Source organism: Dermacentor andersoni, chromosome 1 (assembly GCF_023375885.2).
Source record: "Dermacentor andersoni chromosome 1, qqDerAnde1_hic_scaffold, whole genome shotgun sequence".
NCBI classification, from domain to species: Eukaryota; Metazoa; Arthropoda; class Arachnida; order Ixodida; family Ixodidae; genus Dermacentor; species Dermacentor andersoni.
In genome coordinates, this window is record NC_092814.1 from 18,226,274 (window position 1) to 18,249,265 (window position 22,992).

At 47.2% G+C, this 22,992-nt stretch overlaps 1 protein-coding gene and 1 pseudogene across 1 annotated transcript in view; one reads left to right on the forward strand and one right to left on the reverse strand.

Moving 5' to 3' along the window:
• Nucleotides 1-22,992, reverse strand: part of LOC129380400 (uncharacterized) — a 64,044-nt gene that overhangs the window by 23,997 nt on the left and 17,055 nt on the right. Inside the window, exon 2 of the mRNA XM_055061236.2 lies at nucleotides 4,710-4,884. Within this exon, the coding sequence (XP_054917211.2) occupies nucleotides 4,710-4,884 (175 nt within the window). The remainder of the gene's footprint in view (nucleotides 1-4,709; nucleotides 4,885-22,992) is intronic.
• LOC140215195 (uncharacterized) lies at nucleotides 7,589-9,403 on the forward strand (annotated as a pseudogene).

Genomic DNA, 22,992 nt, shown 5'->3' on the forward strand with positions numbered 1-22,992 from the left:
GTAGCCTAGGCCTCGGTACCGTCCTAGTCCAGAGGAAAGACGGACTTGAACGGGTGATATCTTATGCTAGCCGGTCGCTGTTAAAAGCGGAAGGCAATTATTCTACGACTGAAAAGGAATGCCTCGCCATCATTCGGGCTACAGCAAAATTCCGTCCTTACCTCTAGGCAGGCCATTCAAAGTCGTCAGCGACCATCACGCGTTGTGTTGGCTAGCTATCTTAAAGGACCCTTCAGGACGGCTGGCGCGGTGGAGCCTCAGACTGCAAGAATATGACGTCACGGTAATATACAAGTCTGGAAGGAAACAGTCAGACGCCGACTGCCTATCAAGCGCCCCCATCGATCCCCAGCCGCAAGACGACGAGGACGATGACGCCTTCTTTGGAAGAATAAGCGCGGAAGATATCATTAAACAGCAATGAGCCGACCCCGAGCTAAAAGGCTTCGTAGAATATTTGGAAGGGAACGCCGACGTTGTCTCTAGGGAATTTAAGCGTGCATTGGCTTCGTTCACGCTACAAAACAACCTGCTCGTGAAGAACTTCTCACCAGTCCGCGCCAGCTACCTTCTTGTTGTTCCGTCAGCGCTGCGTCCAAAAGTACTGCATGCCCTACGTGACGATCCGACCGCCGGGCACCTCGGATTCTCTCGGAGGCTGTCGAGGATACAGGAAAGGTATAACTGGCCGCGTCTGACCACCGACGTCGCCCGTTACGTCAAGGCATGCCGAGACTGCCAGCGACGCAAGACACCATCCACAAGGCCAGCAGGATTACTGCAGCCAATCGAACCTCCTTGCCGACCATTTCAGCAGATCGGGATGGATTTGTTGGGACCGTTTCCGACGTCAACATCCGGAAATAAGTGGATCGTCGTGGCGACGGACTATCTCACCCGCTTCGCTGAAACTAAAGCTCTACGGAAAGAAAGCGGAGCTGAAGTGGCGAAATGTTTCGTCGAAAACATCCTGCTGCGACATGGTGCCCCAGAATGGAATGGAAAACTTTATTGTTTCTTTAAGATATTAGCGAGTTGAGGACGAAGTCTTCATTCTTGAAAACTTTGGGTCCTCTTCAGCCTTGGGTGGGCCCCTAGTCCAGGGCACCACTGAGTCGGGCCACCTCGCTTGCGTGTGCTATGAGGGCCCTTTGGACCCCTAGCTCGCAGCTGGTGAGCCGGCTCTCCCATTGCTCCGCACTTGGTGTTGTATGTTTGTGGAATGTCTTGTTTCTCTCGCATTCCCATGTGATGTGATATAGTGTTGGCCTTGCTCCGCACCACGGGCATACGCCGCAATATTGTGTGGGGAACATCCTGCTTAGTACGTAAAGATTTGGAAAGGAACCCGTCTGCAGTCTACGCCATCCTGCGGCTTCCTCCTTCGTCAACGCTTTGTGTGGTGGGGGGTATTGGAATCTTCGCCCCCTATATAGGTTTAGCAGCTCTGAATAACTGTCCCCGCAAGTAATCTGAGGCTCTCCCGGGGGGACTGAGGCGCCCGCTCGGATGGTGAAGCCTCGAGCTAAGCTGTCCGCCCCTTCATTGCCCTGAATCTCTGCGTGGCTTGGTATCCAGATTATGTTGTGTGTAGGTTGTCCTTCATAGAGCGGTGCTCTACTAAGGATCTTGAGTGACGTGCTGCTTATTCTACCCCTGATATAGTTTCGGCACGCCTCTTGTGAGTCTGTTAGGATGTTGAGGGATTTTCCTATCCTGTATCCTTCCTCTGCTGCCAGTGCAACAGCTATTTCCTCTGCTTCGGTTATGTCTGATACCGCTGCCGTGAGACTCGTGATTAGTTTGCTTTTATTATTAGCTACTACCGCTACTGCGTGTTTCCTGTGTTCTTTTGGATAGAGGGAAGCATCTGTGTAGAATGTGTTGTCTCTCTGCCCCATCGTTCTTTCGTAGAATTCTGCCCTAGCCTGTCGCCTGCTGGTATGGAGATTGGGGTCCATATTGCGGGGGACAGGTTGTATACGTAGTTTCTTCCTTAGCAGGTCCGGTATTATTGCCCTACTACTTTGCGGTTTTTCTATTTCCCAACCCAACTTTGTCAGGAGCGCCCTTCCTGTTGTTGTGTTACTGAGCCTTCGCGCTTGTGCCTTGAGCTAGCATTCTTTTAGTTCTTCAAACGTATTGCTGATTCCCAGTTGCATCAGCTTGTCATTGGATGTGTTTCTTGGGAGATGAAGGGCTGTTTTGTATGCCTTCCGAAGGATTGCTTCGGCTTGTTCTCTTTCGGCTTTGATGGTTACATGGTACGGCAGGGAGTATGTGACCCGGCTGACCACCAGGCTGTTGACCAGCCTGAGGGTATCTTCCTCTCTCATGCCGTATCTCTTGTGCGCAACTCTGCTGATCATGCGGCCCACTTGTCCAGCTGCTTCTACTCAGCAGGCAGAGGGTGTGGCTGCACCTCCGGCTGCCCTGCAACCACATGCCGAGGATCCTGATCACCAGAGTCGTCATCACCGACAGATGAACGGCCTTTATAGCAGAGCTCACCCAAGCCATTCTGCAATACAGCCAGACAAGCCAGAGGAGGACAACTGCCTACCAGCCGCAGATGAATGGTGTCACGCAGCGCCTGAACAAGACCCTCGCCGACATGCTAGCAATGTACGTCGACGTCGAACACAAGACCTGGGATGCGGTCCTGCCGTACGTAAGGTTCGCTTAGAACAAGGCGGTGCAAGAAACAACACAGATCACGCCGTTTAAGCTCGTTTACGGCAGGAACCCGATGACGACTCTCGACGCAATGCTGCCGCAGGTCACCGACGAAGAGAATATTGACGTCGCTACCTATCTACAGCTCGCCGAAGAAGACCGATAGCTCGCCCGCCTACGGATCAAGAACAAGCAGCGTACCGACAGCCGACACTACAACCTCCGACGACGCCACGTCGAGTACCAGCCCGGCGACCGTGTTTGGGTTTGGACCCCGATACGCTGACGAGGACTCAGTGAGAACTGTTGCGACGCTATTTCGGACCCTACAAGATCATCCGACGTATTGGCGAACTGGTCTATAAGTCGTGCCAGACGGCATTTCGCATTCACAGCGGCGCCGCGCAAGAGCTGAAGTGGTCCACGTGGTGCGTCTTAAGACCTTTTACGCGCGCTGACGAACTTGCTTATTTTTTTTCTCTTTGTTACGGGTGTTTCTGTTTATTACTTTCCTTTATTTGCACCATCGGGTTGATGCTTTCTAAGAGGGGGGTATTGAAATGTGTACTTGTTTAATTACCCCTGTTACACGCCAAGATTTAATGTCATTCGAATCGAATAGCATTCGATCCATCGAATGCCAATCGGTCTCTTGCGGTGCTACACAGTAAAATATAATGGCATTCGCAAATGATAGCAACGACGAAGTGGAAAAAAGAATTTGAAATTCAAAGAAATTTTGTTCCTAGTAAACCCGTTTAAGAACTTTTGCGAGTACTTTTCAAACAGACGAAAACATTTTGACGCCAATTATTCACAACTAAAAGCACTTCGATCAACACGTCCAATATGGCCGACCGCCTCAACAGACTCCTGATGCAAAAGCAGAGCGCTTGCCCGTGGTGAAAATATCATCGCGGCAAAAATAATTATTCCTTTCTTTAAGTCTAAAAAATATCTTCTGACTTTGCTGATATACGCATTATGTTTTCGCGTTGCGTGTCGCTGTTCTATCTACGGTCAAGTGTATACATTCGGTTCGAAATCGAATGCGAATGAGTTCCCCTAACTCAGTCGATGGCAAATGTGATTTCATTCGAATGACATTAAATTTTGCAGTGTAAATCCCGATTAGTGGCATTATATGCGAATGCCATTGGATTCGAATGACATTAAATCTTGCCGTGTGACAGGGGCATAAGAAATGTTATCGCACAGTGCAGGACGCGCCTGCACGTATCGGAAGTTTCTGGAATGTTATCGATGGTTCCATCCGCTGTCTATCACCGAACCTTGTGTAATCTGATTGCATGTATGCGCGACGTGAATAGTGTACAACTTTGTGGAAGACACGCGGGTCCCAGCAATTACTCTAGAACATTTGACGACTGATGTATAAAAGCCGACGCGCTTGACCCACTGATCAGATTTTCGACGATCACCGGCTGTGTTCGCCGCTATCGTTGTTCCTTGAGTGTAGCCTGTTTTTGAGGGCACAAGTTCGCCCAATGAAAGGCTGGTTTCGTTTATCACAGTTTTGCTGCCTTCTTTACGGTCACTACTACATGACAATATTATCTTTCTTCCCTGACTTGTGTAGTGTTAGAACAACTGGCATATTTAGGCATTCTGGAATTTCGTAACCGTCCGAAAAACCATTCAGTATAAGCAGGGTAATATCTGACAGCGCATTGAAATTCCTTCTGGTGGTGTGTAAAGATATTCCATCATATCCAGTGGGCTCGTCTTCCAGATCACTCCTCGAAATAATAATAATAATAATAATAATAATAATAATAATAATAATAATAATAATAACAATAATAATAATATCGCACAGAGAAACAAATCTGGGAGCCCTTTAGGATCGTACACAGCTGTGTCAGATCGCCCTTTGTGGTACGTCTTTAATAGTGATAATCATAATGAATAAACATGTGCGGTGGAAACTGATTGCCACAATTTTTTTTACATCGCGATATGCACATTGTTAAATATGCGAATCAGCCGCCCGTATGTTGGATACTACTAACCTCGATGTCGGACACTTTCTGGAAAATGTTCATGATGGAGCTCGTGCCAGCGACGCTGGGATCTGGAGCGGCCACCGGTTCCGGGTTCTGCCGCGGCACCTTGTGCCCACTGGCCTCAACGTGCCCCGTGGACTCGCCCTCCGAGCCCATCAGGTGGCGCCAGCTTGCCAGGGACCTACAGAGTATTGCGGAGGGGCATGATGGCGTTCGCCCAGTGGGGTTGAATTGGTAGTATTTGTTTATGCCCTTTTAGCCCTTTTTTATGCTATTGTTGAACTGATGTTCGTTGTACTTCTAATGCGAGAGCGTTACTTGGCTCATTGTGTGTCCCCGCCATCATCAGAAAGCAGTGGCAGAAAAACGGCAGACAAATTACGCCATATTAATCGTAAAGGAAAGCGGCCCCTCTGAAAATTCAATCTCTGCTCCACCGCCGCGGCTACCGCTCCGTAGCCGAGCGCGCTAACCGCTGCATCACCGTTACAAGAGCCGACAGTGATTAATATCTTCGAGTCCGTGCACTGCTGGTTGGGTTCTGCATGGTGGGTGATTCACCAGATGGCGCAAGATAGGAGCGGCGCCTAAAACCCCTTGATAACTTGAAAGTAGCGACACTCTCCTCCTCACGGCGCTTTCCTCTTCGATTCTCCTCGCCCGCCGGCTGCGCACGGCGCGCTTTTCCTCCTGGGCCGCAGGATTCTATGGAGGCGTGTTATTTTGGTTCAGTTGTGCGCCCCAGTGGGGTTGAAAATTTTTAGAAATGCTAATAACAGCATCGATAATGCTGGAGGCAATGTTTATGAGGAGGTTGGTTTTTTCTTAAAGCCGTACGAACTGGGTATACCGATGAAAAGCGAGCTTTGAGGCGAGTTCTATACTCCAAACAATTTTTCTGCCACATGATTAAATGCTTTCTTCGTGCGTCTGATCTCGTATTGTTTGTGACACATCCCTTTGTGTGTGGCTCATTAAGCGAAAGCCTTAGACCTCTGTTTGAAGGTCCCGTTGTGAGCTACAGAAAATATCACGTGACCGAAGGAAGGCGGGAAGCGAACCAAAGCATGTGCAGCCGCGTATAAGAGATGATTAATGATTAGCAAAGTAATGATTGATTAGTGATTGGATTAAGATGAATTCGGGTTTGTTAAGGATGACTAAGGTGGATTAAAGTCGATGAAGGTGCATTAGGGTGAATGAAGGTGGATTAAGGTGCATAAAGGCCTAGGTTGGATTAAGGTGGATGAATGTGGACAAAGGTGCATTGAGGAGTATTAATGACGGTTATAGTGGATTAGGGTGCATTAAAGTGCATGAAGAAGCATAAAGGTGGATTAAGAAGGATTAAGGTGCATTAAGGAGGATTATGGTGGGCTAGGGGGAATTAAAGTGAATGAAGGATTAGGGTGGAATAAGGATTATTGGGAGGAACTAAGGTAGATGAATGTGGATTCGGGTGGATTAAGGAGAATTAAGGACGATTATAGTGGATTAGGGTGGATTTAAGTAAATGAGGATGCATTCGGGTTGATTAAGGAGGATTAAAGCGCATTAAGGAGGGTTAGAGTAGATTAAGGTCGATGACGGTGGATTAGAGTGCATTAAGGAGGACTTTCGGGGATTGTGGTGGAGAAAAGTGAATGAAGGAGGATTAAGGTCGGTGAATGTGGATTCGGTGGATTAATGTGCATTAGGAGGATTATGGTAGACTAATCGGTCTTAATACTCAATGAACCCTAATTCACCTTACTCCACCCTAATCCAGCTTAATGCTCTTCATCAACCTTAATCCAGCTTAATACTCACAATCCACCTTAATACAACCTAATCAACCTACATCGCCCCTGATGCACCTTAGCCTACACTATACGGTCTTAATCCTCCTTTATCAACCCTAATCCATCATAATCCGCCTTAATCCTTATTCATGCATCTTAATCCAACTTAATCCTGCTTAATAGTCCCAATCTACCTTAATGCTCCTTAATTTACCTCTATCAAACCTAATCCAGTTCCATGGCCCCTAATCCATCTTAATCTACCCTAATCCAGCCTAATCGGTCTTAATCCTCCTTTATCAACCTTAATTCACCTTAATCGACCTTAATTTTCCTTTATCCACCTTAATCGTCCCTAATCCGCCTTAATCCTCCTCCACCCACCTTAATCTTTATTCATGCATCTTAATCCTTCTTAATGCACTCTAATTCACCTTAATCTTCTTTACTACACTCTAATCAACCTTAATCCGCCCTAATCCACCTTATGTCAATCACTAATGATACATTAATTAACTTAGGTAATCATTAGAGAGTTTTAGAATTGGGGGCGCAAGGCACTGGGCCCCCAAGCCGCGTTGCGTCGGTTGCTCTTGGGTTTAGATGAGCAGCAGAGTTTGAGGATTGGGTCGAACGCAGACAGCGTTGGGTTGAGCGCTCGGGACGCCGCAGTGTGGAAAATAGAAAGGTGCTTGAAAGCAAAAAAAAATGAACCTCTTTTCATACAAGGGAAAACGAACAGAATGCATTTTTGAGCAAAAAGAGAGAACAATAAAATGTAAGAAACGTAATCACTGAGTTAGTACCGGTTAGTGTTACGACTTAGGTGTGCAATTATAAGCCAAGCAAAGCCAATCGAAGCCAAGTGCTTTTAGTTGGTGTTTTCTTGAGACCCACTGCGAAGCTGCGAGTTCACCCGCGTAAAATGGCAAAAATCAGTCGACGTACAGCAAGTTTGCTCTGCGACCATCTTCTGTACGCTGATTTGAGTTGGGCTGACATCGAAGACCTCTTTCTACCGTTGCTAGAAGTGACTTACCGACGACATGGCCGGCGGCAGTATACGTCTCGCAAAGGATGGCTCGACGTCGGAAGTATTGAAGATTACGTCTTTCGGAGAATGTTCCATTTTGAGAAGGCAAACATTGATGAATTGTCATCTGCTCTCTTAATTCCCGATACGATTGAGAGCATTCAGGGAGTAAAAGTATCCGGTAAAGAAGCTCTCCTGATTGCCCTCCGGCGACTCGCATATCCTAATAGGTGGAGCGATTTAGAAGACGTTTTCGGACGACATACCTCCGTGATGTCCAGCATAGTTGCCTCTGTCTTCGGCCACATTGAGACGACCTTCGGTCACCTCCTGTCTTTGACAAATCATCGTTGGCTGAACCTCGCCAACATCGCCCTGTTTTCCCAGATACGTATGTACACGCTGTTGCATTAAGGTTAAAACACGTACGTTATTACGATTAGGTTAGCGACTGTAGCCGTCGTAGGATACTGTAAAAACAATGTTTCTAGCTTCTTGGTAAATTCGCTATGAAAGATTTTGACAGACTGCCGTTAAAATGGAAGTGTACAGACAGCTTTTTACCTCGTTTCCTCTGACAAATATGCCATACGAGATAGGAAAGTCACCTATCGTGTATGTACTTTCTTGTTATGCATTTTCCAGTACAAGCAATTGTGACGCGCCTGTTGCCCTAGTTGTTGAAATCTTTTTAGTAGAGCAATATTGCAATAAATACTGCTGCAACAATAATCTACATTCTGAATTTCAGGCTGTGCATGATCGAGGTGCGCCTTTGACTAATTGCTGGGGTTTCGTCGATGGAACTGCCCGACCGATATGCCGACCAACGTACAACCAGCGAATGTACTTCTCCGGGCACAAACGGCAGCACGTTGTCAAACATCAGGCCATTATGTGTGCCAACGGCATCGTCTGCGACCTTGCCGGCCCATATTTAGGCCACAGGCATGATGCAGGTAAATCAAAGGCCCCTCATTTCTTCGTTCCCAGCTGCATTGTTGACACACTTGCGATATGATCACCCAGAAAAATAATTACACAGGTGTATTGAGTGCAGTTTCTGCGAAGCACATTTTAAGCATAACTGTTTTTGACATGCGACTCCATAAATAATACTTCGACTTTCATATTAAGGCGGTGCCTCAGTAAGAACACATTACTAACAAATGCACTGCTCCTAAATGTAACCTTCGCTTTGAAACAGCAAGGTGCAACATTCTATGAATACTTTGTTTAGCGCAAAACGACAGAGACAAGAAAGACGACAGGACAAGGCGCTTTGTCCTGTCGTCTTTCTTGTCTCTGTCGTTTTGCGCTAAACAAAGTATTCATGGATTCGCACCAACTAGCCCGCCAACGCATTGTGCAACATTCTGTGGCTCATTATGTTAATTCCTAATTGGTTCTCTTTTGCAGGAATACTTCGGGAAAGCGGGCTGTATGAGAAGCTTCTCCAGTTGATGCAGGGCAATACATTCACTATATACGGTGATCCTGCGTACCCCCTCCGCCCTCTGCTCATGCGGCCATATGCTGGTGCACGTCTGAATGAACAGCAGCAAGAATTTCATACTGCCATGAGCACTGTAAAGCAGTCAGTAGAATGGGGATTCGGCAAGACGATCAGTCTGTTTGCCTTCTTGGACTACAAAAAAAATCAGAAAGTCTTTCTCTAGAATGTGCCACAAATGTACAAAGTAGCAACGATTTTAACAAACTGCCACACTTGCCTTTATGGCAACCAAGTGGCAATGTTCTTTCACCTTCGTCCTCCTCCTCTGAAAGAATACCTTGTGTTACGTAACAGCTGAGAGAGAAAAGCTAGTATGAATATTGTTTATTTGTCCTATCGAAGCAATAAATGAACTTTGGCTCATGTGGACTACACAGTTTGAAGTTGTAGTGTAACCAAAATGGAATTAAGTTGCTGGAGCAGGAAGCTTTCCAAATGTACAATATTCACAAATAAACATCTTTTCTGTGAAGAACCAAAACTTTTAATTTCCTCTATTACCCAGCACTTCTTTCAAAACATCAAGCAGAGCATTTTGTTGTGTCATAAACATATTTCTTTCTGCTTCGCGTTGCCTTTGTAATGCAGCACGTTCTTCTTTTTGAATCCTCCTTTCTTCAGCGTGGTCTTCTACTTCCGCTCTCCATTCAGCAATATGTTGCTGTAGTTTTGCCTGCTCGTGAAGCAGTTTCCTCTCTTCCAGCTCCAGGCGCCGCTCTTCTATTGTGGCATCTCTTGCTCTCGTTGATTGTTCATACCGCAGCCTTCGCTCAAAAAACGCATGATTGCCTTCGGAAGGAGGATTGGCAGCTGTAATTGAAAGCACACAATTGTTACATATCCCTCTTCGAACAGCTCATAACAAGTATAAGACGCCCTAAAGTGTGTTAACGTAAGTATTCAAGTTCCCTTTAACGTTCACCCTTTGACATTAAGTTTACCTGCACAATATCGTGGAGCCCAATATCCCGCATGAAGTCATAAAAGCGGAACTGTTTTATAAGTGCACTCATGGACTACTTTTCAAGATATGTATGGGCTAATTATGAACACATGACCAAATGACTGTTTGCTGCAGCATCAAATTATTCTGAATAACATCATAAAGGTGACCTGTCAGGCATTAAATTATGAGGGAAAAAGGCTAACACTGATTTGCATAAGGCAGCACAGATATTCAGTGCAGAATGCTCCACACAGAGGAGAAAATTGAGTCGCCTGCCTCTTTTCCTTTGCTGGGTGCTACTCCTGGCGTGCATATGATTGCTTGGCTAGGTGTTCAATGGTGGAACTGTAATCCTCATTCCTCCTTGCGTCAAACTGCCTGTGTCGGGATTGGACTGTGGCCCAGGTGATTCGGTGCCATTTGGGAGGCTGGCAGCTGGAGGTTGCGGCTCGCTGTCTTGGGTTAGTGGAGAGGTGGCATCTCCTTGTGGGCTGCTTGGGTTAGTGTATATTACTACACTTGGAGTACTTGGAGGCGTCACATCTACATAATTGCCACTATATATGCTATTTAGAATTTGTGACGCCTCCGTGGGCTGAAAATCTTCCATGCCTGCAAGGAGAGCGAAAGCATGATTAACATTTCACATTGGTTTATTATTCATGTAGTCATAACTCCATAACCTTTGAATCGTTTAAGGTAAATCGTACTGGATGCAGTAGCTAAACAAACATTATATACAAACTGATAATTTGCAGGATACATGCTGCTGCTTAACAAGATTGCACAACATGCGATTAGGTACAAGCATATTACAGCATCACACTTCTCATTCCATCTTCATTATTTGATTGAAAAACATGCATTACCGTCCTCTTCTGCAACTTGGGTATAATGAGCTGCTGCTGCCGTATTCCTTGTTTGGGCTGCAGCCAATCGCTCAAAATTTGCAGCTCTGCGGTCAGTTGGAGTCCCAGGTGGTACGTCAGGTTGCGTTCGAGCAACTACCTTTTTCAAGGTGGTTCCTCTAATAACATATCCAAATTCCTTTGCGAGGGCTAAAATTTCTGTCAGAAGCTGCTCTTTTTCGGCATACTGCTCCTCGGTTCCAGACCTGCAATAACAGATAGTTAGCTTCCTATGTTTTCTGTGCGTCACATACTTTCTTTAGACTTGTTTCACTATTGTGTTAACCCTTTGGGAGTCACTGACGTAACATACGGCGCTGCGAACAAGTCTCAAATGGTCGATGCCGTTATTTACGGCAGTATCTGGATGTTTCAAATACGTGCCAATCTTTCAACTCTTTTTCTAACCCTTTGTAGTACCCTGTAGGGACGCAATAAATATTTTTCTGACGCCGTCGTCCTTGTGTTTCATTTCCCGGCGCGTCGACTACCGCTCATGTATCCGGCGTACGCGGGCGCGCGGCGATTATTGTCGAATTCGACTCACGGGCGGTTTCCCTTTGTTGCGCTGGCAAAAGCTGATATCTTACTGGTTTCTAATCCGTTAGAAACCATAGTGCCGTGATTACAGCTGTTCAGAGGTGGGTGCCAGCATATACAAGTTCCCTCGCCGCGGGTAGCTACACGTGGCAGGGGAAGCGGATTCGCGTTTACTCTTGCAAGATTACGGAGGCAGCATATCGAAGGCAAATAAACATTACATAAGGGCAAGCAAAGCACACAGCTAACCTGCGCCTACTGCAAGAGGAAGAAGTTGTGCAGTAAAAATGTACTTACTTTTTCAGATTTGCAGTATCTTTGTGCAAGAACTGTGCCATAAGCAACTCGCAGCGGTTGCGTATCGACCGCACCGAAAACGTCTTGCGTGTGGCCTCTACAAGATTTTTCGCAACCTGCGGCCACAGCCTGGCGTCTTGAAACGGATTGGTTCCCAGTACTTCTCGCAATATGCAGAGGTCATCGTCTGTAGTACAGTGCGAGCGCGCGTACGACGTCCTCGGAGCAGTCATGCTTGGCGCCTGAGAGACAACTGCTTTGGATGGCTGCGGCTCGTTCGGCTCTTTTGGCTATCTCGCGATATCTCGTCACCCGCGAGGGTGGCCCAAGACGGCTTGGGGGCCCACGCTAGCTTTCGATTTTTGGGTCTAGGGTTAACGCCAACGCAAGAACCCAAGACTGCCTTGGGTTCTGCGCATGCGCACTGGCGGCCCGCAATTTTCTTGGGTCCCCAAGCCGCTTGGGCCCCCAATTCTAAAGCTCTCTATTCTCTTATAGAGGGGTGGACATGCTTTGGGTCACATCTGGCCTTCTTGGGTCACGTGATACAGTTTACAACGCGACCTTGAAACAGAGATCTATGACAGGTGTTATAAAAACGACATAACCATCTTCAGGCTTCTTGCTGCAGTTATATGCGCAACAGCCCGGCATAGCGCAGCACATAGAGCAGGAAACACAGACAACGTTCCCTACGCCGAGCTAAAGCGCCGAGACAGCCGTGCTCAGGAGGAAATGGCGCGAACGAAAAAGAAAAACACAAGCGAAACTTAGGATCCGCGCGTTTCCGAGGGCGACGGCAAGGAGACCAATCGTCGTGCAGAAAAACGGGGGCAAAACTGGTTGCCGCGGGGGACCGCACAAGGGGCGAGGAGGTCGCGCGGCGGCGGCAAAGTTCAAAGAGTGTCGCTACCTTCAAATTATTAAGGGATTTGAGCGGCGCCTAAAACCCCTAAATGATCTAAAAGTAATGACACTCTTCCAAGCCGGCGCTCCTTCTTTCGGACTCCTCCCTGGCACCGACGGTGGCGGCACCTCGGCCGGGTGGAGCTAGTAGAGGCTTCCAACGTTCGTCCCTTTGGCGCGCAGTACAGTGCGCGCCTGAAGGATTTGGTTGTTGCGTTTATGACAGGAGAGGCTCGTAAATGAGTTACTTCAATAACTGCCGGTATCTACGTTGCACTGATTTATCGAAGCACCTGCCACTGCGATCACATCGATTTCGGTGTCAACGGTGGAGGTGGTGTGCTCAAGCGAGCTAGCGAAGTGTTTTTTCTCGAACGGCGCCTTTTGATCAGCTTCATTTGAACTTCAACGTCGCCAAGAGAAATTGGAACATCCGCTTTGTATGTAGATATTCACATTTTACTTTTCTTATAAGACAGGCGCGGGGTCTAGGCTTTATAAGAACCGATGGTGGTGTACTACTTCCATAATCTGTCAAAGCAGCGTTTGCTCGTACCACAAAAAGGCTTGGTAATGCATTGGGCCTTAATTTTTTTATGCCGTAATTCCGAAGGATTTGGCTTTCAAATTGACCTTCGGTGAAGTGATCCTAAGATGAATAAGCTAAGATTTGGTAAGGCATATCATTTTGAGAAATGACACAAGGCACGGAAGAAAATATACGACGTCCCATTTCACAAATAATTTCGAAAATAAGAACTGTTGATATGTCAGCCCACCGTGTGCGTGGCTATAAGAACTTTATCAACGTCCAACGTTGAAAATTGTCTGGGTCATTGCGCGCCCCTTCGTTAGAGGTTTGTTTTGCCCGACTTACCGGCGTTAAAGATGTTTCAACCAGCTTAGATTTGCACGACATTTTTGAAGCAAATATAATTTCGGGCGTGATTAGCCGATGTCTGTGTTATGATTTATTATGCGTGCAGATGTGGCGCACACGAGATATAGCTGCCGCTACGGTGCCTAGGCACAGTAACCGGCCGCTTTGGTAACAATGCCGCAAATACAAATACATGCACGAATGCGCGCTACGTAAAGGCTAGACCTGCACCGCGAGTAGCATAAACATCGGGGTCTCAAACGATGAGAAGTGCCGATTTAGTCTCGAGTTCGTCAGCGGAGTCCAGCTAAAAGAAAAGGAAAATACGTCTAGCAATGCGCGTCACTTCAGCATGCAATACGCGTCACTGAACGGCTGGTCGAACTAACATATTAAGCGCAACTTTCGCGTCTAAGCCTAGCAACGGTTTCAACTACAACGAAACGAGTGGGCCAAGCAATGCGCGCAACATCGTAACGTAGCCTGCCGAACCAGAAGCGTGAAGGGCGAGGCTCAGAGAACGTGTAGCATTGCTTTCGTAGCAGCGAGTGAACGTTTACAACTACAACCGTGCCGAACGTTATTTAGTGCGAAGAAAGGCTGCAGACGCTCGCGCTTCTCACCAAATCACCCGAAAAAATACGAGTTACTTCTGATGAACGGCCACTTTCCTCACAAAGGCGCGGATCCCGCGCATATTTAAAGTTTGCCCGGCCGATTCGCTGCAGTCAAATCTTTCGGCGAGCCGCGTTGCTTCTTGAGGATAGAATAACGAAAAGTCTTTTCTCCAAGGCTCCTCGGTTGTTGCACCTATAAGCACAAGATAAGTAGGCAACGCCGCAATACGTAAACGACGCCAGCGCTGGCGAAACGCTCCCCGCCAAAACTTCGCCGCCAGAAACCAACCGAAGCGCGATTTCGATACGCACCCGAGAATGGCACCGGCGTCTGCTACGGACCAAAAAAGCGCGCGACGTGACCACGGCGCTACGACCTATAGGAGGGTTGGCTCTCAGGAGGCGTGGCAGGCGAGATAGAAAGCAGCGAAGTTCAGAGGAAGTCGTTCCTTTTTGATTCAGGGACTTTAGCGGTGCCACTGTCGGCGCTATGTAATATTGGGGGTGAGCTCCACCACTGTAAATGCTGGCGCCACCATCGGCATGACATGGCATGAGGGATCACGTGGAAACAGCGGCCGCGTCGGCTGCTTCGGAAGCGCCGAAGCGAACTGAAAACGAAAGGTTAAAGACCTAGCTGCGCGGCGGTTCTGATTAAGTGGCGAGGTTTTCCCGCATTGGGGGGGGGGTATCTGCCTGACAGCATTTGAACGCACTATAATAGGTAGTGGCTGCTTTTGGAAACGTGCACCATGGCAGGCTACTGTCCGGTGCCCCGGCACCGGACGTATAGGCAACGGAGTCCGGTGTCAGACTTATTCACACGTAGCCGCAGGACAAGAAGCAGCTTGACTCGCGAAACTTAGAACCGGCAAACAGCCATCGGCTGCAACTCGGCTATGCAGCAAGCACAGTCGCAAGAAAGATTTATGATACGGCGTCGGGACTGCGATGTTAGGTAAGTAGCAGAAAACGTGCACTGAGACCCACGGCTAGTGACGTGATGCTTAATTTGGTCTATGAACTTGTTGATGCTAGAAACTGGCAAGTTCACTGGAATGGAAAGGGAGCGGTAAGAAGCACATTAAAAGAAGTCATGGCACATGGTCATCTTTGTGTTATGAATGAATGTACTGGATTACGAAAAAGCAGCAGCGGGAAATCGCACGGTGAGAAGACCGATAAACATACAGTGCGGCGCAACATGAGAAATTATGATACTGAAACATATAAGAATTTAGAAGAAAAGAAAGAAAGATTGGATCGGCGTGACGGCACATCACGAAATTATTTTTGGACAGCTCTGAAAGCGTCCACGCAACAATGGTTGCTTGTGTACTGTCAAACGCTCATATTATGCGGCCTAAAGCTCACGGCACGCTGCGAAAACGCGCTCGCAGCGAAAGCAAAACATAGTGTGCGGACGTGCGTGCAGACGCGCAGTCGTTTGCTGCGAACCCGTGCGATGGCTGCATTGAGGCTTCATTCTGTTATGCTCCATTTGGTTATACAGACATCCCACTATAAGAACGTATTTGACATAGTTTGCTCTCAGCGTTTACCTACCATTCACGCAAGAAGCCGGTTCGGGAAACTCCATCGCGACGACCGCACGCAGTGGCGCTCACTGTAGATATTCGGTAAAGCGATAGCGTCTGTAAACGATTTTGTGCTTTCAGTTTGCCGAAGATTATTATTTTGACAATAAAAACTTCCCTCGTTTTGAGAGTTCTTACAGAAATCTCCAGGAGGGCTGCCGCGTGGTGTTCTTATTGGGCGCCGTAAGTCAAACCTATGAGGAGCGCGCCGCGTTATCCCTCGATCTACGCAAGGGCGGCGCTTCCGACAGATGGCGACTCCGTAAGTCCTCGCCCCCAATGCAACCGTGTGCAACCGCTCGCTCGCTCTGCCTTCCGCGTTGTCAGGGGTTTGGATGGTGAACGTTGTCTCGATGCAGCAGCTCGCTTCGCACATTTCGCTGTATTGCGATGGTCTCGTACTTCGTGAGTGACCCAACTTAGCGACCCACTCAACAACAAGTAATTCTCTCGCATTTAAAGCGACACTAAAGCGAAACAATAAATCAGTTTAGACTCATGAAGCATTGTTTGAGAACCCTGCAGGCAGCCATTTAAAAAAAAATTCTTTGATTATCAGATGAGAAAATTAAGGTCCAAGTATCAGTATTTGAATTTCGCGCCGAAACCCCAGGGCCGGTACGTCAGCGTGACGTCAGTGTCTCCAAACTATGTTTTCGCATTTGGGCCGCGTTGGCTGAATAAAGGTTCCCGAAACTTGCCATGTTTAATATGTGGTTCCTTTAGAACCCAATTTAGTCAATCTGTGCCGCTATATATAATTGGTAGGCCCTAGAAGATGCCATCAAAATCCAAGACGTCACAGCCCCCACGTGTGGGAACTTAAGTAGGCGTCGCCACCCGTATTTCGCTCTTGCGCTTTTTCTAGCTTACCAACCGTCTTATCGTTGTAAGAGTGGGGTTTTCAGTGTTGTAGAACGGTAATTTACTGATGCAGAAGAAATAATTTTTCACTTTAGTGTCCCTTTATACATCATAAGAATCGCCTAAGCGCCCGCATATTTTTGTAGCTTATACCGGGTGATTTGGTCCATCTCATTTGTATTTTACCTATTCTAGCCTTAGTGCTGATGTGACGTTCATTGCGATATAGTGTACTCATCGTCTGGTGTTTGATGTTAGGCACCATGCATTTTAACTCGGTTTCGACGGGATCTGTACTCACAATATGTCTGAGCCTATTGTTTGGTATATTATGCGCAATTTCTTATTTTGTTTGCCTTAAGTATATCTTTGCATTGATGTATTTGTCTTTCCCTGCCATGTGTACTATGTCGTGGTACTCTTGAAGCCCGTGTAGCGGCTTTTTGACCATGGCCCTCAGTATCCCATATGTTGGAATAAATTTTGGTTTGAAGTCAGTGGCGTAGCCAGGGGGCGGCACACCGGTGTGGTGCCCCCGAACTTTGTTTCACTATGTGGCTTTCCAAGGACCCCTCCCCCTCTTCCTCCCTCTCCTTGTCTCCGGCCAAACGAGTGTCCCTCCCTAAAAAAAGATTTCTGGCTACCCCACTGGTACGCCAAGAATGGAGAACCAATTAGGCAGGTGGAGACTATTAGAGTGCTAGGATTTCTCCTGCAAGCGAATGGATTTAATTGCAGGATGATACAACGTATCTCGAACAAGTCAGAAGTCATTAGGCATCTGCGTAGAATTACTAACAGGCACAAGGGGCTAGGAGAAGACAGTACCATAAGATTAGTACACGCATTCGCCTTTTGCCTGTTCTCGTACGTGGCAGGCATGCTACAATGGACACAGGCTGATAAGAACAAGCTAAACGCTTTAATCGGACGACTTATAAAAACTGCACTAGGACTTCCCATCAGCACGGGCAATGATAGCTTATCACGCCTAGGGCTGCATAACACACTAGAAGAGATAGCTGAGGCCGAACAGGTGGCCAACCAGGAGAGACTAATGGGGACACTACCTGAGAGGGCGCTACTTGAAGAAATTGGCGTAGAAATTAACAACCACACTAACGAAGAAGAATTATTAACAGAATTGCAAGCGGGACTACGAGAAACAATAAAGACGATCCCGTTCCCTAGGAACATGCACCCGACACATAACATCGAGAGACGGAAGGCAAGGGCGAAGGCACTCCTTCAAGACATAGATCAACATAAGCAGCAGGTGGTGTTCGTTGACGCTACCTGGGTTGAAAATTAGGATGCGTATACCTCCGTTGTTGTAGACACTGAAGGTAACATACGGGTTGCCATCACCGTCTATACCAAGGACCCAACAGTAGCAGAACAAGTAGCAATCGCCTTAGCCATCCGGGCTAATCGGTGGACACATATTTACAGCGACTCTAGAACAGCCATACGCAACTTTACTAACAGATATGCGACACGGATAGCAACAAGATTACTAAAGAAGGTCAACAGTGAGAGGATTGAAATCCGCTGGTTTCCTGCACATCTGGGGGTGGTGGACGGTGCTCGGAGAAACCTCAATGCGGTGGCAAATGTAGCAGCAGGAAAACTTTCTAGCCGTGCTCTTCAAGACCGAGAAACTTACCCTTCACCCGGGGAACACAGGGATCGATTATTAACACATAAAAAAATCACGAAGCACTATTATTTAAGCAGAAGGGAATACCCATTGGCACACGGTAAGCTTTGCAGAGCACAAGCGGTCACATTACATTTGCTACAGACAAGAACATACCCAAGTCCAGATTTTATTAACAGGATCTATCCACAGAGGGAAACTCCAACCAACTGTAATAAGTGAAATGGCATCATTACTCTTGACCACACGATTTGGCAGTGCCCCGCAGTCTTCACAGACTTTGACAAGGAACAAGAATGGTCGCGGCAAATGCTACACAGTGAATCACTCTCTGACCAATTACGAGCAGTCCAGAAGGCCCGCGATGTGGCTGAAGGGCTCGGCCTGACAGTCCCAACGTGGGAGCGGCCCGCATCAACCTAGGGTTGACCTTCAGGACCCAATAAAGTTATTCATACAATACCATACCCTACTGGTTCAAGTAATTTGAAAAAAGATAGGAAAGCGAATGTCATTTTTTTATTATTTAGTTATTTATCAAACACTGCCGGCTGCCCATTAGCAGCCAAGGCAGGAGTGGGTGCAAGTGGAAAGTAGAGCAAGAAGCAAAGATACACTACTAGCGATAGCATAAAGTCACAAAGTGAATACTGTCTACGACACAGAGCAAAAAACCTTGACAGAAGTTCAGCAACACTTGACAATTCACCAATGAGGACAGAATATATAGTTTATGAATAGTAAGCGAAAGCACTCATTCTCGAAGCAACAAAAAAAGGCAGAAAAGAATACTCGCAATAACTGAGCACAACTGTGAACAAATTTTGAACAAGAGCTCAATGATTTATTCTAGAGGTCGGGGAAATTAAGACAATGTTAGCATGCTTAATGTCACACAAGTTTTCAAAGCAGTAAGGAATGAATCGATTGATGGCACGGTCAGAACTGCTGCTGGCAAAGCGTTCCATTCTGCTATGGATTGGGGAAAGAAGAAAAAGCGATAAATTCTTGTCTGAGGCATTACAATTGTTTTATCATATTTCCGTCTAGTTGTCCTGGCTCTGTTAAACTGCACGTAAGTATTGAAGTCTAATTTAGTCTTATTGTTCAATATATTGTAGAGCATTTGCAGCCGATGAATAGTTCGTCGCGTTTCGAGTGTTGGAATGCCGTTCTTTTCATGAGATTGCTAACCGATATGTGCCTGCCGTACGTGTTGAAGATGAATCTTATCGCTCTTCACTGAACACTTTGCGCTCCTTAATGTCTGACTTGGTATGCAGGTCCCAAACGATGTCATTATATTCCAATAAGGGTCCTGAACCCACGTCCTTTGAGGTCCTGACCTGAAAGGTATCTCCAACCTCGTATATCTCCTCTACAACCACAACTCGGATTAATTGACATAGGCATATTTACTGGGGAGTGGGGATAGCGGGGCATTTACCCCCTCCCCCCCACTGTCACAAGTGGGGTCCAAAGTATGCCATTTGCCCCACCCCCACCCCCCACTTCCGAAAGCGGGCCCTTTCGGCTCCACGCTGGAAAGTCCAACAAAACTACAGCTGAAGCTAGATTTTCTTCCTTAATAGAGTGGCCACATACGTAATGTTTCTCGTTACTGCGTATCTCCTGTTTGGCCAGAGAGGATTGTCTTTTGTGCCATCTTGGGACGGCGCGCGGTGTTCGTCATACACGCTCGCGTTGCGGAGGCCTGGCGCTGGGCAGTTCCGACCCTGACCAATTTCAGCTTGCGCTATTTGCGTCCTGCCCAGTTCTTTGGAGGCCATTATGACCATGTTTGAGAATACAATCACTGTGCTATATTTAACCTGCGGGCGAGGGGCAGGTCCGGACAAAGCTTTGTAATCAGCCGCGCCCAATGATTGGTGTGCTTTGCGGCAGGAAATCGTTGGATTATGAAATGCTGGAACTATTCAATCTCCGTCCAGAGATCATCTACATACACTGCAATCTCAATATATTGTTACGGATGATTGATGTTTATATACAGGTGAAGACCAGGCGCGATGAGAGGTCGCCACGATGTCGCCACCGAAATGTTTCCTTGTCTGCCGCTGAACTTGTCGTTCTCCTCTTATTGTATCTACACCTCTTCGCCACGTTACAATCCCCCTTTCGCAGACAAAGCCCAATAGGAGGGTCACTGTTCTGTCGCGGGGTGGTAGCGCTTCAGGCGTGCAACATGAGCAAGCTGGAACGCTTATCTGCAGACAAAACCCATGCAACCACGTAAGTTAGGTCGCTCAGGCGATCTAAAACAACGAACTGGCGCACATAATTTGACAAAAGCTTGCTGCACAAGCCACGCTTGCGTTATGGGGTCCATAGTAGCACTAGGTCACCTTTTTCAAAATAAATGGCTTGTCGGGAACTATTGTACCGATCTTTCGAGCGGTTTTGCGATGCCAATGTGCGGACGCGTGCTATTCGGTGGGCTTCCTCAGCGAGGCAAAGTGTCTTGGCGACGGAATTCTCAGCGTCCAGAGAAAACGACAGAATCGTGTCGAGGAAGCTTGCCTAAGCATAAAATGGATAGAAAGGGCTGTAATTTGTTGTCTCATGCTTGGCAGTCTTGTAGGCGTATGTTATGAATAGCAACACATCATCCCAGTTCTTGTGGCTAGAGGACACATACATGGATAGCATGTTCAAGGTTTGGTTCGTGCGTTTAACAAGACCGTTGGTTTGGGGACGGTGCGGCGTGAAGTGACGAAATTGTGTTCCACATAGCCGAATCAGCTCAACAATGTCGGCCACGAATTCACGACCGCGACCACTTGTGATCACACGAGGTGGGCCATGGCGTAGGACGACATATCGCAACAAGAAAGCTGCGGCGCAAAAGGCGGTAGATGACGGTACTGCTGTGGTCTCTGTGTAGCGTGTAAGATGGTCGACACAAACGATGATCTATCGATTCGTATTCGATGTCCGTGGGAATGGGCTCAGGAGGTCCACGCCAACTTGTTCAAAAGGTGCGTGAAGGGGAATCAACCGCTGCAGAAGACCTGGTTGGGCGGTTGAAGGTTGTTTTCGCACTTGGCATTGGTCACAAATAGCCACATATCGATTGCTTTGTTGTTTGACGCACGTTAGGCCAGTGAAAGATCTTTTGCACACGTTGTCGCGTACGGGCGAATCCAAGATGACCTGATGTTGGATCATCATGCACGGCATGTAGCACAGCGCTTCAGAGACTCTTCGGCACGACAAGAAGAAATCAGGCGCCACTGGCAGAGTGGTCGGTTTTATGCAAGTTGTCACGTATAGAAAAACCACCACTGGCTTTCAGACTGAGGACCATGACGAAAAGAGGTTCCAGACTGACGTCGTTGCGTTGATCCTCCTGGAAGACGGTAGCGTCCTAAAATGCCGGTGCAATAGCGGCCCGACAGTCATCGAAAGTGCCTTTTTCAGAATTTGCCGTTGGCAGTGGTAAGCGGGAAAGACAATCGGCGTCAGCATGATGGCGGCCGCGTCTGTATTTCGCTACAAAGTCATACTTTTGCAGTCGTAAGGCCCACCACGCTAGAACAACAGAAGGATCCCGAAGGCTGACCAGCCAGCATAATGAATGGTGATCAGTGACTATGCTGAATGGGCGACCATAGATGTAACAGCGAAATTTCTGAACACCAAAAACTGCCATGCGTTCCTGCTCAGTGACTGTGTAGTTTCGCTCAGCATTGCTTAAGCAACGACTGGCATAGACAACAACATGTTCAGCGTCGTTTGGCCGTTGAACAAGTACTGCTCCGACGTCTATTCCGCTAGCGTCAGTATGAATTTCGGCCGGGGAACACGGATCAAAGCGACGTAGGATGGCGTCTGACGTAAGTAAGAATTAAAATTAACGGAACGATGACTCACATTTTGATGTCCAGTCGAAGGATACATCATCCTTTTGCAATAGACGCGTCAACGGGTGCACCACGTCGGCGAATTTCGGGACAGAATGACGGAAATAAGAACAAAGTCCCAGGAAAGTGTGCTGTTCCCGCGTTGACCGCGGAGGCTTGAAGGCACTGACCACTTCAATTTTGCGGCGGTCAGGTCTGACTCAATCTTTGTCGACTAGATGACCGAGGACCAATGTCTGTCGCTCCCAAACCTAACTTTCCAGAGTTGAGTATCAAATCTGCTTTCTCCATGCATTTGAGAACCAGGCTGAGGCTCTCGTTATGCTTTTCAAAATACGGCTGAAAATATGAACATCATCCAAGCAGCCAAGACATATTTCCCACTTTTGTCCGCGGAGAATTGTGTCCATGAATCCCTCGAACGTGGCGGGCGCATTACAGAGCCCGAATGGCATAACGTTAAATTAGAATAAACCGTCCGGTGTAACAAAAGCGGTCTTCTCTTTATGGATGTGATTCACAATTATCTGCGAATAGCCTGAACGTAGATCGAGGGACGAAAAGTAGGAGTGAGAACGTAGGCAGTCTATTACGTCATCAATTAGCGGGAGCGGGTACACATACTTCTTGGTAATCGTATTTAGTCTCCTATAATAAACAGAAAATCCGCACAAGCCATCTTTGTTCTTCACAAGGATGACAGGTGCGGCCCACGGCTTGATGGTTTATTTATTTATTTATTTATTTATTTATTTATTGTACCCTCAAGGCATACAAGCATTATAGAGGGGAGGGGTCAATCATTCAACATAAATACAGTTATTTGCACATACACAATTAAAAAATTTTCAGAAATGGG